We start from the raw sequence: 16,214 nt of genomic DNA, 5'->3' as shown, positions 1-16,214 counted from the left end.
CCCACCAGGGGAGGCGGAGCTAGCTCCCGCCCGCCCACCAGGCTCCTCACCCAGGCCACTGGATCTGGAGAGTGGAGCGCTTTGGGACCCTGCCTTACAACAGTGGGTAGGGGGTGCGGGTAAATAGGAGCCAGCATCTGCCCCCCCTCAATTCTCAAGCGGGGCATCCTCCAGCTGGGAATCCTGAGCAAGACAGCACCAAGGGGCCCCCCACAGTCACAGACTCTGACAAAGCAGTGCAAACACAGCAGGGATCTGAAGGGCCGACCAGCAGCCAAGCTCCCCTTCTGAGAACCAAAAAGGCTCAGCTCCGCCCTTGGAGCCCATGTCCCCAGCTGGGCCTCTCCCCTGGGAACAGAGGGGCCTCCTGTTGGTCCGGCTGAGAGCTCCTGATTCTCTCAATCCCCACACCCTTGGCTTGGGGCCGCACCTGGAAGCAGCACAGGAAAACGTCCGCCAACCACGCTCAGACGGAAGCTCGCAGATCCATCCCATGGTCCACTGTGAGGCCACTGGTTGGGCTAAGAGCTAGTCGTGCAGCAACACATAAGTTTTATTCGAATACTTTCCAAACTTTGTACTCAAATACTCTACCTTCTTACCCCCTGACCTCTCTCATTCTATTTCTCTATCTCTGGACCTCTGCTCCTCTTTCAACCCTTATACTGCATGGATCTACACTTGATGGCTGTTGAGCAACATTGTATATCTAGGTGTTTAATCATTCTCTAGGCTCAGAGGGACTTAAAGACAATAGAGATTGGATTGAGAGGCTTATTGTTTTGGATATAAATCGCTTACCAGTGAATTATTAGACTAGTCCGTAACTGCACAAAAAGAAAGAGTGATAACACCAATCAAAACTTGTGAACATCTAGAGTCTGCCAGCTACAGAGGCCTAGGTTGGAATTATCTGAAAAACTATAATCGTGTTTAGTATTAATCTTGCTCCCATTTTCAAATGGGCAGAACAAGAAACTCAAGAAAAATGTCAAATCAAGAAACAACACCTCCCACTTCCCCCACCCAATGTAAACAGCCAATGGAACAGTCACTGGCAAACCTAGAGGAGAGTCTTCCAAGTGCTACACAAATGCAATTGATAAACATCATTAATGAAAAATGTGAAAATATAAAGAAAGACATAAGGGAGGAAGCCATAGCTGAACAAGAGGAAACCATAAACAAGGTGATAAGTAAAAAAGAAGAAGCCATAAAGGAGGCCATAATAAAGGCTGTTCAAAGAAAGATGGATGAATTCATAGAATCCACAAATAAAAAGGTGACCGAACTCCAGCAAATGTTCAAAGAAAATAAAGCTACTGAGCTAACCACTCAAATGGAAATCAAGGAGCTAAAGAAATCCATACATGATCTAAAAGAAGAGATGCAAGGCATCAAAAATGAGCAATTAGTAGCAAGGGAGATGAAAAATAAAGTAAATAGCTTTGATAGCAGGTTAGACAATGCAGAGGAGAGAATTTCCGGGGCTGAAGATAATTTAGTTATTATAGAGAAAGAACAGAAAATGAGTCAATCCAAATCTAGGAAAAATGAGAGAGCGCTTCAGGAGGTCCAAGATACAATTAGGAAGCCTAATTTAAGGCTAATTGGTATTGAGGAGGGTTTGGAGAAAGAGGTCAATGGTATTGGAAATATACTTCAGGGAATCATCTCAGAGAATTTCCCAAATATCCAGAAGGGCAGACCCATCCAGATACAAGAAGCTTTTAGAACCCCAAACAGACCTGAGCAGAAAAGAACATCTCACCGCCACATTGTAATCCAAACTGGATCAGTAGAAACCAAAAAAAGGATCCTAAAGGCAGCCAGGGAAAAGGGTTCAGTAACCTATAAAGGAAAACCAATCAGAATAACCCCAGATTACTCAGCAGAGACCATGCAAGCAAGAAGTGACTGGAAGCATATATGTCATGCCCTTAAGTCAAATAACTACCAACCAAGAATACTGTACCCAGCTAAGCTCTCATTCATAACTGAGGGAACAATAAAAACATTCCATTCCAGGGAAAAGCTGCAACAATATGTCGCAACAAAACCAACACTACAGAGAATTCTGAAAGATGTTCTATACATAGAAAACCAAAATAAATGCAATATAGGGAAAGAAATGGCACCTAAACAGCATACCACCTAAGGACCACAAGAACTGTCAAGACACAGGCCCAAATAAAAGCTTTTAAAAATGGTAGGACCTAATAAATATCTCTCAATCCTAACTCTCAATATCAATGGACTCAACTCTCCAATTAAACGGCATAGGATGTCTAGTTGGATCAAAAACCAAGAGCCATCGTTCTGCTGTCTTCAAGAGACACATCTTACCCAAAAAAACAAGCATCTTTTGAAAGTGAGAGGTTGGAATAAACTCTATCAAGCTAACGGCCCCCATAAACAGGCTGGAGTTGCCATCCTCATATCAGATAAAATAGACTTCAAACCAAAATTAGTAAGAAAAGACAAAGAAGGTTACTACATACTACTAAAGGGATCTTTCCTCCAGGAAGACATAACGATCCTAAATATTTACACACCCAATCCCGGAGCTCCAAACTTCATCAAGCAAACTTCACTTACACTGAAACCATACATAGATCGAAATACAGTGATTGTCGGTGACTTTAACACACCACTTTCACCTATGGACAGATCAACAAGGCAAAAACTCAACAGAGAAACCTTAGAACTGAACAACTATATAGACCAACTAGATCTAACAGACATCTGCAGAATATTCCACCCAGCAATGACACAATATACGTTTTTCTCAGCAGCACATGGAACATTTTCCAAAATAGATCACATCTTAGGCCATAAAACAAACCTGGACAGATTCAGAAACACAGAAATTATTCCATGCATACTCTCAGACCACAAAGGCATCAAACTGGAACTGAACACACACCTCCACCAACGAAAACCCTGTAACTCATGGAGACTGAACAACACATTGTTGAATCACCAATGGGTCATCGAAGAGATCAGAACAGAAATCCAACAGTTTATGAAATTTAACAGTAAGGAGCACACAAACTACCAACTCCTTTGGGACACAGCAAAGGCAGTACTCAGAGGAAAATTTATAGCACTGAGTGCCTACAACAACAAGTTGGAAAAATTGCAAACCAACAAGTTAATGTCTCACCTTAAGCTCCTGGAAAAAGAGCAACAAACCAACCCTAATCCCAGTAGAAGAAAGCAAATAAATAAAATCAAAGCAGAATTAAATGATTTGGAATCCAAAAAAACTATAGAAAGAATCAACAAAACAAGGAGTTGGTTCTTTGAAAGAATTAACAAAATTGACAAGCCCTTAGCAAATCTTACCAAAAAAAGAAGAGAGCATATCAAAATAAACAAAATCGCAGATGAAAATGGTAATATCACGACAGAAATTACCAAGATCCAGAATATCATGAGGGAATACTTCTCAAACCTTTATGCCAACAAATTTGAGAATCTAGATGAAATGGATGAATTCCTAGCCAATATTAACATACCCACACTGAACCAAGAAGAACTAAGCCAACTCAACAGGCCTATTTCAAGCTCTGAAATAGAAATGGCAATTAGAGAACTTCCACCTAAGAAAAGCCCAGGGCCAGATGGATTCACAGCTGAATTCTATAAGGTCTTCAAAGCAGAGCTCACACCAATACTCCTCAAGCTCTTCAACGAAATTGAAAATGAAGGTTCCTTACCAAACTCATTCTATGAAGCCAGTATAACCCTCATCCCCAAACCAGACAGAGATTCATCAAAGAAAGAGAACTATAGACCTATATCTTTGATGAACATCGATGCAAAACTTCTCAACAAAATACTGGCCAACTGTCTACAACAACTCATCAAAAAAATTATACACTATGATGAAACTGGATTCATCACAGGAAGGCAAAGCTGGTTCAACATACGCAAATCAATTAATATAATTCAACACATCAACAGGAGCAAGGACAAAAATCACATGATTGTCTCAATAGACGCGGAAAAGGCATTTGACAAGATCCAACACCCCTTTATGTTAAAAGCTCTGGAGAAACTAGGAATCCATGGAACATTCCTCAATGTAATAAAGGCTGTGTATGAGAAACCTACTGCTAGTATTACACTTAATGGTGAAAATCTAAAGCCATTCCCTCTAAAATCAGGAACGAGACAAGGATGTCCACTCTCTCCACTACTCTTTAACATAGTACTGGAATTCCTAGCCAGTGCAATAAGGCAAGAAGCAAGCATAAAGGGGATCCAAGTAGGGAAAGAAGAAATAAAACTATTCCTCTTTGCAGATGACATGATTCTGTATTTAAAGAATCCTATAGACTCTACTCCCAAGCTCCTTGAGCTGATTCAAAGCTTTGGAAGAGTAGCAGGCTATAAAATCAACCCTCAAAAATCAACTGCCTTCCTTTATGCCAACAGTGAGAGGAATGAGGCAATAATCAGGAAAGAAACTCCTTTCACAATAGCCTCAAAGAAAATAAAGTACCTAGGAATTAGCTCAACTAAGAATGTAAAGGACCTTTTTGATGAAAACTTTAAAACCCTAAAAAAGGAAATTAAAGCAGAACTAAGGAAATGGAAAAACCTCCCATGCTCCTGGATTGGAAGAATCAACATTGTGAAAATGACAATCTTGCCAAGAGCTATCTACAAATTCAATGCAATACCCATCAACATCCCAATGTCATTCTTTAGAGAAATAGAAGAGGCAATCCAAAATTTCATATGGAATAATAAAAGACCCCGTATAGCAAAAACACTTCTTAGCAGAAAGAACAGCGCTGGAGGAATTTCAATTCCAAACTTTAGACTCTATTACAGAGCTATAATTCTCAAAACAGCTTGGTACTGGCACAGGAACAGGCCTGAAGACCAATGGAATAGAACTGAGGACCCAGATATTAAACCATAGACCTATGGCCACCTAATCTTTGACAAGGGAGCCAAAAAAATAGAATGGAAGAAAGACAGCCTCTTCAACAAGCTGTGCTGGCAGAACTGGTTAAGCACCTGCAGAAAACTAAAGCTGGATCCTTCTTTGTCACCTTGCACTAGAATTAACTCCAAATGGATCAAAGACCTGGAGGTAAAAGCTGACACACTGAAAACTCTACCTTGAAGGAATAGGAGATACACTAGGCCTCCTTGGCACAGGTCGAAACTTTCTTAATAAGGACCAAGAATCACAACAAATCAGAGAAAGGCTGGATAAGTGGGACTGCATTAAACTGCAGAGCTTTTGTATGGCAAAGGACATAGCTAGTAAACTAATCAGGAAGCCTACAGAGTGGGAGAAGATCTTCACCAACCAAACAACGGACAAAGGCCTCATATCTAAAATATATCAACAACTCAAAAAATTGAATCACTCCAAAACTAACCTCCAAAGTAACAACCATCCCATTAAAAGATGAGCCAAAGACTTAAAGAGAGTCTTCTCTGAAGAAGAAACAAAAATGGCCTATAGACACATGAAGAAATGCTCAACATCTCTGGTCATAAAAGAAATGCAAATCAAAATGACTCTAAGATTCCACCTCACTCCAGTTAGAATGACCAGGATCAGGAAAACGAATAACAACAGATGCTGGAGGGGATGTGGCCAGGAGGGATCACTACTACACTGTTGGTGGGAGTGCAAACTCGTTCAACCTCTATGGAAAACAGTGTGGCAGTGCTTCAAAAGGCTAAACATAGAACTCCCCTATGACCCAGCAATTCCACTACTTGGCATTTACCCAACCACCCAGAAACAAGGACATACTAAACCCACTAGCACAACAATGTTCATTGCAGCACTATTCACCATAGCAAAGACATGGTACCAACCTAGATGTCCCTCAGTTGATGAGTGGATCAACAAGTTGTGGTATTTGTACACAATGGAATTCTATGCTGCTGTCAGAAAGAATGACATTGCCCCATTTGTTAGGAAATGGAAAGACTTAGAAAAAAATCATATTAAGTGAAGTAAGCCAGACTCAAAGGAACTTATGCTCAATGGTTTCCCTCATTCGTCATAATCAGTAGAAACCTTGGGCTCTACTAGCAGAGATTTGCAATAGAGCAAAATCTTGATACATAAGGACATATAATGTGAAGCTAACTGAAAAGACCTCCAGGATAGTGAAACAAAAGCCATATAATGAATGATTGTTGTCCTTAATGTACTATGTTGTCTCTCATCTCCTTTGCTGTCCCTTGGTTATCTCATATTGTTATAGTATCTTACTTTGTTATCTGATATATTGAACTTATTTGTATTTGGATATTTGAAATTTGATAGGGAAGGGGGGAAAACCAAGACGGGTGGGGGGTGTGGGGGGGAGGGAAACGGGTACCAAGACATGTGAAAGGGTATCAATGTATGTGAATTAATGCACCTTCTATCTGGCAAATATCATGTAACCCTTTTACTAATTACAATAAAAAAAACACACACGGAGGAAAAAAAAACAAAAAACAAAAAAAAAGAAGCAAGAGTATAAAAATTGGCTCAAAGATGATGCCTTGACAAATGAGAAGAGCTTGACTGTAAACAGCCTCTCTGTGGCGTGATCTCGGATCCCATGAACTTGCCCTTAAGAGAACAATTTTTAACTGTCCTCTTTGTGGGACATGAAACACAGGAAAAGAAGAAAAACCGCTTTTTTTTTTTTACATTTTAATTCCCTAATAAAAGAACTCTGTGTTCATGTACCAACAATCAGCTTTTTGCAGAAAAGCAAGATATGCCTGATGTAATAATATTATTTTCCAGAGGATGATTTAAGAATATGAGTGATATTTAAAAAACCAAAAACACTTCTATCTTATCATGATTTTTTAAAGTTTGTTTGTTTTTGTGGGGGTTTAGAGGAGTCAGTGTCTCCCTAAGTATTCCAGGCTGCCTGTACTAACTCGGGAAAAGACCTATACCAAAAGGAAAGAGTTGGAATGGGTGCAAGCATCGTCTTAGCTATAGAGAAAAAAAGCATACATAGAAGGCTTACAGTCCTAACTGGCCCAACTAGAGAGAGATGCCCAGCAAGCACAAAACCCAGAGTTGAAGTCCCAGTACATGAAGAGAGGAATAAGAGGAAAGTGGAAACTCGAGTCATATTATTGAATGCATACCCTATGAAATTAAGAAATTGAGGGGAGGCCGGGCACGGTGGCTCATGCATATAATCCTAGCTACTCAGTAGACTGAGATCTGAGGATCTGGGTCCAATGCCAGCTTGGGCACTAGAAAGTCCTTTGAAACTCATCTCAGATTAATCACCAGAAAACTAGAAGTGGTGCTGTGGCTCAAGGGGTATGGTGGTAGCCTTAAGCTGAAGAGCTCAGCGACAGAGTCCAGCCCCAACAAAAAAAGAAAAGAAAAATTGAAGGGAAGACTTGGATTGGGAGAAATGGGGAAGAGTAATGAAAGTGGGGACAAGATCAAGATGCCTTGCATTTATAAAATGATTTGTTGAATGGAAATTCCCATGTACAACTATTTGAAGATAATGAAAATACAATAAAAATATCACCTAAAAGGAAAAAGAAAAAAGCTTATAAAATGCATAAGAGAATGAGAGAAAGAAATAATTCAAGGGCCCAGAACTTCACGAGTTTTCCCAAGTCATCTAAAGATTGTGAAAAAATGACCATGAGATATTCAGTAACATTCTTGCTTCAAACTGCTTTTGGACACATTACTCACTATTTGCCATGCAAATTATTGATTAATTGGATTCTGATATACCTATAATTTTTAAAGGTATCTTGTTATAAAGTTTTATTATTCTTCAATCAATCAGTCAAAGTGCTCAGAACATTTAAAGATTCAATCTTACTTTTATCTGTACAATTTTAACTTCATCAAATCTTGTATCAGCAAAGGATTTTCTTGTCTGGCCTCTTCGGTGTCCAAATTTGTACTTATTTCTCATTACTTGTTCATCATCTTCAATAGGCCTTCGAACATACTTAAAACGATCTTTGAGGGCTCGTTTCCATAAAAACTGTGTAAAATCAAACAGGCTAATTATTATTTTTTACAGGAGATTAGAATAATGCTACATAAATGCTAAAATCTTCATTTGTCTATCATCCCTGGGATTGAACTCACAATAGCGGAAGTAATGCATCTATCCTTTGATTTATCCTTGCAGTAACTTTGGAACATTATTATACAAATTATATTCTTAAATTACAGTGAAGGACATAGAAGCACAAGTTCCCATAAGATTATTTCTTGCCCTTCAGAAACTATCATGTCCTCAGTCTGGAAGTCCCACGTCTAGAACAGCTCTAGTACAAATTACCGAAGTTAACTATTAACAGGTGATCCCCTGATCAATGAAACAATGTGATCCATCTTGTCAGCTGCTCTGGGGTTAGAGGAGAGTCAAATGAGCTATTATTTCGGGGTGGACTGAGATGAACAGGATGACTGGACCACGGGTCACTTACAAAGCCACAGCCGTCCTCATCCAGGAATGGATGGGCCTGCAGTAAGGCATTGACCACATCATTGTACTGCTGAGTGGTGGGATACCTGTTAACCACAAGAAAGATTTATTTCACTTCAAAAAGCCTGAGTTCAAGAGACGTTTATGTTATATTCACTTTTTGACAAATCTTCCAATAAAACGACACAGACATTGAAATATAGTGCACGTGGGACTTCTGTTGTGTGTCATCCAAGACCTGAAGATTTGATTCCACGTGAACGTCTCCTCTCCTCGGGAAACACACCCTCTCCCAAAGCTGAGAGCCTGCCCTGTTATTACTTACAGTGAGCCTTCCAGGTACTTAGTCATGTCGGCCTGGAGAAACTCAATGATCCGTATCCTTGTGCTGTGATCTGGACACTGCTGCTCCGCTAACATGCATTTGACATCATAGGGAAACTCAGGTAAACTGTAGGACTTGGTCCACTGTAATGCTTTATTCCTTGCTAGAACATGTTTCACATTTCTTCTGTGAAATAAACATGAGAACAGTGAAATCCTATTTCAAATCTATGGACAATTTATTACTTCTCTACCCTCTGAGAACGTGGGCCACAAGCCACTTTCCTGAGACCTGAATATATGAAGTCATCAATCTATTTTCCATCCATTTATTTGCTCACATCTGAAGTTCTTATTTGATGTCTTTGGGTATTTTTTCCCCTTGCACACGCATCAATACATCTTTTTTTAAAGGGGCAATTATACATTTTTAGAATAACTAATGTATCAAAGTGGTGACTTACAATACACAGCTCAAAACTGAAAGAGATGTCTAATAGAAAAATTGCAATTATGTAAAATCAAATGAAGCATGCAATAAATTAGTTTTAGTTTAGAGTAGAACAATTTTCTACTCTATTCTGCTTCTGTTAGTAGTGAAATATAGGGCCCACCTAATCTACATGTTTGCTAGTTCAATAAGAAATATTGAGTTACTACATTAAAAACAAACACCAGCTATTCTGCTCTCGTTCACTGGAAGTTTTTTCAACAGATGACAGAAAATGATGTCTTCTAAATGCTAGTTCATGGTTGCCTAAAGTCTGAAGGTGGCCAAAAATGCATTGGTATGGTGGTTGCACACAAATTAATAAGCATAAATTTACTGCAATTAACCGACTGTTCACTTGAAAAAGTGAATTATGTCATGTAAACTAAACATCAATAAGACTGTAAAATTAAATAATTTCTAAAAATTATAACATTAAAGATTTATTTAAAATTATAAAAATTTATAAAATGAAAGAAAATTTAAAACCTCCATGTTAGTGGCTGGTCCTTGAGTATATACAAAGGAGACTCTAACAGTAAAATTTACAAGCATCAGTTAATCAAAGGCACCAGGTTGCTTTCAACCTATTTCACCAATGGGATAGACTGAGATTCAAGTGAAGGAATAATAGATGACCAAATAAATTTCCCAAACTAACCAAAGTAGGTTAATTTTATAATGACAATGGATTTCTTGATAGTTCAAATAAAAGTCTGATTAGTTTTCTTTTATCATTATAGATTATCCTTTCAAAGAAAACAGTAGTTACATCAAAAGATAGAATTAGCAACCTGGAGAAAGCATTCTCTTCTCTTTCTATGGTAAACCATCTCCTTTCCTCCCCCTTAGACAGTCTATCACTGGCGGGAAAATCTGCTGGCTACAATAGCACACTGATAGTTTAGTTCTAGATTCAACACAGCAGCTGACAATTCTCAGAAATAAATTTCTGCTACAGCCTAAAGTATTTTCCATTACATTTCTCCCTCATTTCATGCATTCATTCAAACACTATGTATTGGGAATCTAATACATGCCAGTTATTCTTGTACATTTCCCATTTCCTTCTATAATTCATTGTCTTGCTTTTTTTTTCTACAGCCCAATGATCTCTCCCTTATCTACAGAGAGCAGGGGTTAGTTTTGTTGACTAAGCTTTGTAGCTCCCCAGAGTTTTAAGAAGGCTATGTGACTAAGCATATGTCAAACCTGGTATCAGTGCATTCTAGCATCCCTCTCCCTTTTTGCCATTTTGTGGCATATATGTTTGCCTATGTGTTTTCTGTCCTACATAAAACAGAGACAATAGTGCATAGGCTTATTTCTATTAAACAGAGACTGTAAACAGACACCTACAGGACCTATTAAGGACAGATGACCCACCATAATCTAAGCTATCCTATCTAGTACAAGTCAAATGAGTATTATGTAAGTCAGTTTCATCAGAAAGTAATTCAATCTAATTTATTTTTAAAAATTTTATTGCTTAGCTAATTTCTCTTTTTTCTTTTTTTTTTTTGCCATTTGTGGGCTTGAGCTCAGGGCCAGAGCACTGTCCTTGAAATTTCTCAAGGCTAGAGCTCTACCACTTGAGCCTCAGCACCATTTCTGGCTTTTTTCTATGTATGTGGTACCGAGGAATCGAACCCAGGTCTTTGTGCATGCTAGGCAAGCACTCTACCACTGGGCCAAACTCCCAGCCTCTGCTTAGCTAATTTTTAAAATTTAATTTAATTTTGTTGTAAAAGTGGTATACAGAGGGGTTACGATTGCATAAGATAATGAGAACGTTTCTTGTCAAGCATAGTTACCCCCTCCCTCGCTTTTCTACTTTCTCCCAACTTTCCCAACTCCAAGTTGTAGAGTTCATTCCTAACCTAGTATCTCATGAGTATGGCTCTTGCATTGGTTTACCCTTTGTCCCTGTTTCACCACTTTGTTATTTCCCTTGCCTTCCCCAAATCAGATTATATATATATATATACACACACACACACACACACAGACACACACACACACACACACACACACATATATGTGTAACTATGAGTGCGTGTGTGTGTGTGTGTGTGTGTGTGTGTGTGTGACCCAGGGTACCAGAATAAAACCAATCCCTAGAGGGTTTAATAAAAATGATGCTAATTGAAATGAACTCCAAGATATGGAAACAAGAGGGGTTTTGTTGTTGTCGTTTTGTCAGTCCTGCATCTTGAAATCAGGGCCTGACCACTGTCCTTAGGCTTTCTCAAGGCTAGAGCTCTACCACATAAGCCACAGCACCACTTTCTGTGTGTATGGTACCGAGGAATTGAACCCAGGTCTTCGTGCATGCTAGGCAGGCACTCTACCACTAGGCCCAATTCCCAGCCCCTGTTGTTGCTGTTTCTTTTCTTTTTTAATTTTTTTTATTGTTGAGGTAATGTATAGAAGAGTTACAGTTACATTCACCAGATAGTAGGTGCATTGACACCTCTTCTCATATTTTGTCCCCATTTCCCTCCCTCATCCCCTGTCGCTGTTTCTTAATCTACTACATGAAGTTCTTTCTTTCTCCTTTATTCCCCCTATGGTTTATCCCCTGTAGTCAATCTAATTTAGGAATAAGTACCTGCTAGAATAACCATTTCCTCCCTGTAAAATTACTTTTGCATTAAATTAAAATATTGATCATTATGTTAAAATTATTCATAATAATTTGCTGAGTTAGAGTTGGACAGAGCATTAAAAGAAGCCATTGTAAAATAAATGCAAGGCATAAAGAGTTCCCTAATGCAAAGGTTGCTAATATTTCTGTTCATACTTCACAGAGCTTTTTGTCAAAATTTCCATCACAAAATAACAGCTCTCAAACATAAATGAATAAATAATAAATAGTAACTACTCATTAGTTTGATGGATTTTAAATCTACATGCAATAAAATTAACCAGAAAGTTTTAAAATCATATTAATGCCTAGTACTTTGTCTAGGTGAACCAGTGTCTACTCCTTACTAAGCACTCAGCACATCTAACAAATGAAACATAATGTACAATAAAGTTAAGCCAACAGTTTGACAACTAGTGGTATCATTTTTACACCTAAAACTTTTTTATTGGATATAGACATGCTAATTTATGTATTCAGGGGCTACAACGTCCTATTATATATGATACAATGGTGTATAATCAAGGTAGCGTTATGGAATCAAGCTAACCAACATATCTATCACCTCAGCCTGTTATTGTTTTTTTCCTCCCCTTTAACTGAAATAGTCTATTTTTGACTATGTATTCTTTTAATGATCGGATTCACCATAAAAAGCACATTAACTCTCCGACTCTGTGTGACTATAAGAGTGAAAAATCAACATTTCTTCAGCCCTCAAAGAGCAGACAGTGTATTTCAATGGGATTGGCACAAGATGAGGAAAATCATTCTGTTATGACAGGTTCAGTTGAGTTCCAACTCCCTAAGGGAAACATCTGAATGCATAGATGAACATTGGAAGGGAGCAGAGGAGAGTTGAATATTAAACATGGCAGGAACTATTTCTATAGTGTGTACAACAATGCTTAGCGTAGCCGATGCCCAGTGATCTTATTTTTTGACTATTTTTCCTTTTTATTAATAATATTTTTCCCATTTTATTTTTTATTATTGAGGTAATATATAGAAGGGTTACAGTTACATTCGCCAGATAGAAGGTGCGTTACTTCTCATACATTGATACCATACCCCTTCTTATATTTTTGTCCCAATTTTCCTCCTCCACCCTCTCCTAATCATCTTGTTTCCCCCCTTTCTTTTCCTATTTCAATAAACAAATAATCGTATATACAATATACCAGATAACAAAGTCAGATACAGTAACAATATGAGATTAACCAAAGGACAACAGAGGAGAAGAGCAATAACATAGTACGTTAAGAACAACAGTCACTCAAGATAAAGCTCTTGTTTCCATATCCTAGAGACCCTTTCATTTAGTCTCAGAATGAACAGGTAAGCTGGAAGAAGAAGCTATGGCAGTTAGAAACAATTCTGCGGCTTCCTGTCACATTTACTGCTTCCTAATTAAACACCAAACATGACCTCTGTGTTTCCTTGATTTCCTTTCTCTTAATTTCTTCTCCATTGCTTCATTGTGATTACTTTCTCAAAGGACCGAGGTATCCTGCTTACAAATCAAGGGGCTTAGGGGATGGAAGGGCCAAGGAATGTAGAAAAAAAATGGTGGCTAAGTGCAGTTGTAATTCTCAATGTACATATGTGAAAATGAAACTAGGAAACTTGAGGAGATGAGTGAGGATGCAGGTGATAGCAGGGATAGAATGATGGAAAAAAATGACTGATAAAAATGCATTGGGTCTGAGTACATACAACAAGTTGTAAGACTAAAACTTTAGCAAAAAATCTGAGTCCTTTTGGCCTACAGTGGAAAGAGTCTGAGGTAACTCTATGTATGCACATGAAGAGAAGCACCAAATTCTGTATGCAAACTGTTCAGATCTTTGGTTGATTCTGAACCATGAACATGCATAGTCCAATTAAAGGGAAAAGAACCAAATAAATTTAAGCTAATACCTGGAAGACAGTTTTTCTCATTTATATTTGTTTAAGGACAAATATTTTTTTCTGCTTGCTAAAACAACACTCTAGGCTAGCAGTGTCTTCACATAGAAACATTTATAATCTAAAGCTATACAGCATACCAAAAGAAAAAAGAAGGAAGAAAGGAGGGAGGGAGGGAGGGATGAAGGGAGAAACAACCAAGAAGGAAGGAAAAGGCAAGAAACAAACCTTGGAAAGTGGTAACCTACTCTCTATATTGCTTGACGCTGAGATGAGCTATATATTAGCAAGGATTTTTAAAAAGCTATTATAACAATGTTCCATGATTTAAAGAAGAATATGCTAGATAGGTTGAAATGACAAGAAACTTTAGCAGAGAAATAGAAATGGTTTCGCAGGCCACACTTTGTACTCCAAGACATTGCCAAGAGTTGCAGTAGAATAATCCAGTCTTATTTGGAATACCATAACCATGCTGTGAGAAAAAGAAACAGTTCAAGTTCTGGGCCCTCACTTGGGGTCTAAGTAACTATGGGATGTTACGTCAACTTAGAGCTGGCTACAGTGAGGTCTGGACTAGTTATAATATCCGACAACAACAATATTCAGAAATGACCCTTTTGTGTACCTGCCAGCCTCTCAGATGCCCTACAGAAACTCCTTCTGGGAACTGGACAGTTTTGCAATTCTTGTGAAATAGATATGCAGGGAACACTTCCATCTAACTGTCTCTAGAGAGAAGATAAAAAGTACAAAGACCATATAGTGCCAAGAAAGAAACACAATTCAGAGATATTTGGCTATTACTGGTCTCTCAGATTTGCCCCAATCATATGGAAAATTTTGCCCTGATTTGAAACATCTACATATCATTTGTCTATTGCCTTCAGAAGTTTCTGAGGGAGCTACTCACTGGTTGTTGTCTGTCTTTACTCCTGTGACTGGTGTCTATAAAGGAACTGAACTGTATCTTACATTATGTGCAGCCTAAACTTTGGATTTCTAGAGACCTTCCTTGGTTCTGCTCATGAATTTCAAATATCATTTCAGTAATGAAAGAGTACTTGGAATCAATGTAGAAATAATCTCCCTGCTTTTTGGCACTGTCATCCATACATTAAGTGACATTGGTTCAGGATTCTTCTAGCACCAGCAGTCTGACATGGTACAGTGGACATGCCAGGCAGTTATGTAAATAACTACTAGCATTGTCAGAACCCCATTTCTATCTAGTCCCTTTGAAGGAAGTGACTATTTCATGGTGGTGAGGGCAACTCTGAGCCAGGCCCATGTTTTATTGATCATTCCTATGGGATCTTGGTAACTCTTCAGAAGAGAATAACTATGATTTAATAACACATTTGGATATAAAAATTCACATTTGGAAGGAAAACCCTGAATTTGTTCCTTGCAGTTAAACTCCATTTGCAGTTACTATTGAGTGTTCGCAATCATTTTATTCTTGTGAAATTGGATGATATTGCTTTGGGGACAAAGTAAATTCTTAAATCTTCCAGCTAGAAAGCTTTAGTATTTAGTGGATTTTACTTTGCTGCATCCTTAAAAAAATAATGTGTGAATTGAACAATAGTTTTCTGGTTGGTTGAAACTGTTGCTTTCAAATTAGTTGATTCTCAAATTCAAGGAATTTCATTATTTTTTTCATTTAAAGAATTTATTAACATTGATTTTTTTTTGGTTTGGTTTTTTGTTTTGTTTTTGTTTTTTGCCAGTCCTGGGCTTGAGCTGAGGGCCTGAGCACTGTCCTTGGACTTTCTCAAGGCTAGAACTCTACCACTTGAGCCTCAGCACCACTTCTGGCTTTTTTTTTTTATGTATGTGGTACCGAGGAATCGAACCCAGGTCTTTGTGCATGCTAGGAAAGCACTCTACCATAGGCCAAACTCCTGGCCCATTAACGTTGATTTTTGCATCATATTTCAAATGGTGTGTTTAACAAACAAGTATTCAATAAGGGAATCTCTATATACAATCACGGCACTTAGATTTTAGAACATAATTAAAATTAGGCTGAGAGTTTGTATGTTATAGATACATATTAATCTATCTAATAAAACATTATGGCTATAGAGTCATAAATTTTTATGTCTATGTAGTTGTGTTTATATTTCTAGTACCATGTCCAAAGCAGTGGGTACGCAAATATTGAGTCCTCGCTCTTGTACTATTTGGATCTAATAGCCACATATTAAGAATACCATGCGCAATTTCATTATTTTTTAAAAACTCATTTCTACAAATAAAACAGATGATGGGATTTTTTTTCAGATATGTTCTCAGAAAAAAAGAAAATTCAATAGTATATTACCTACTTAATATCTCAAAATTTAATTCTACACCTTTAATGATTAGAACAATT

At 38.0% G+C, this 16,214-nt stretch overlaps 1 protein-coding gene across 1 annotated transcript in view; it reads right to left on the bottom strand.

Moving 5' to 3' along the window:
• Samd3 (sterile alpha motif domain containing 3) overlaps positions 1-16,214 on the bottom strand; it is an 82,044-nt gene that overhangs the window by 26,935 nt on the left and 38,895 nt on the right. Inside the window, 3 exon segments of the mRNA XM_090338142.1 lie at positions 7,848-8,015; positions 8,467-8,551; positions 8,791-8,976. Of these exon segments, the coding sequence (XP_090194268.1) occupies positions 7,848-8,015; positions 8,467-8,551; positions 8,791-8,976 (439 nt within the window).

The sequence above is a fragment of the Megascapheus bottae genome, chromosome 8, assembly GCF_031878675.1.
Source record: "Megascapheus bottae isolate mThoBot1 chromosome 8, mThoBot2.hap1, whole genome shotgun sequence".
Taxonomy (NCBI): domain Eukaryota; kingdom Metazoa; phylum Chordata; class Mammalia; order Rodentia; family Geomyidae; genus Megascapheus; species Megascapheus bottae.
Note: the sequence above shows the minus strand (reverse complement) of the source record. Positions and strands in the feature narration are given on the sequence as shown.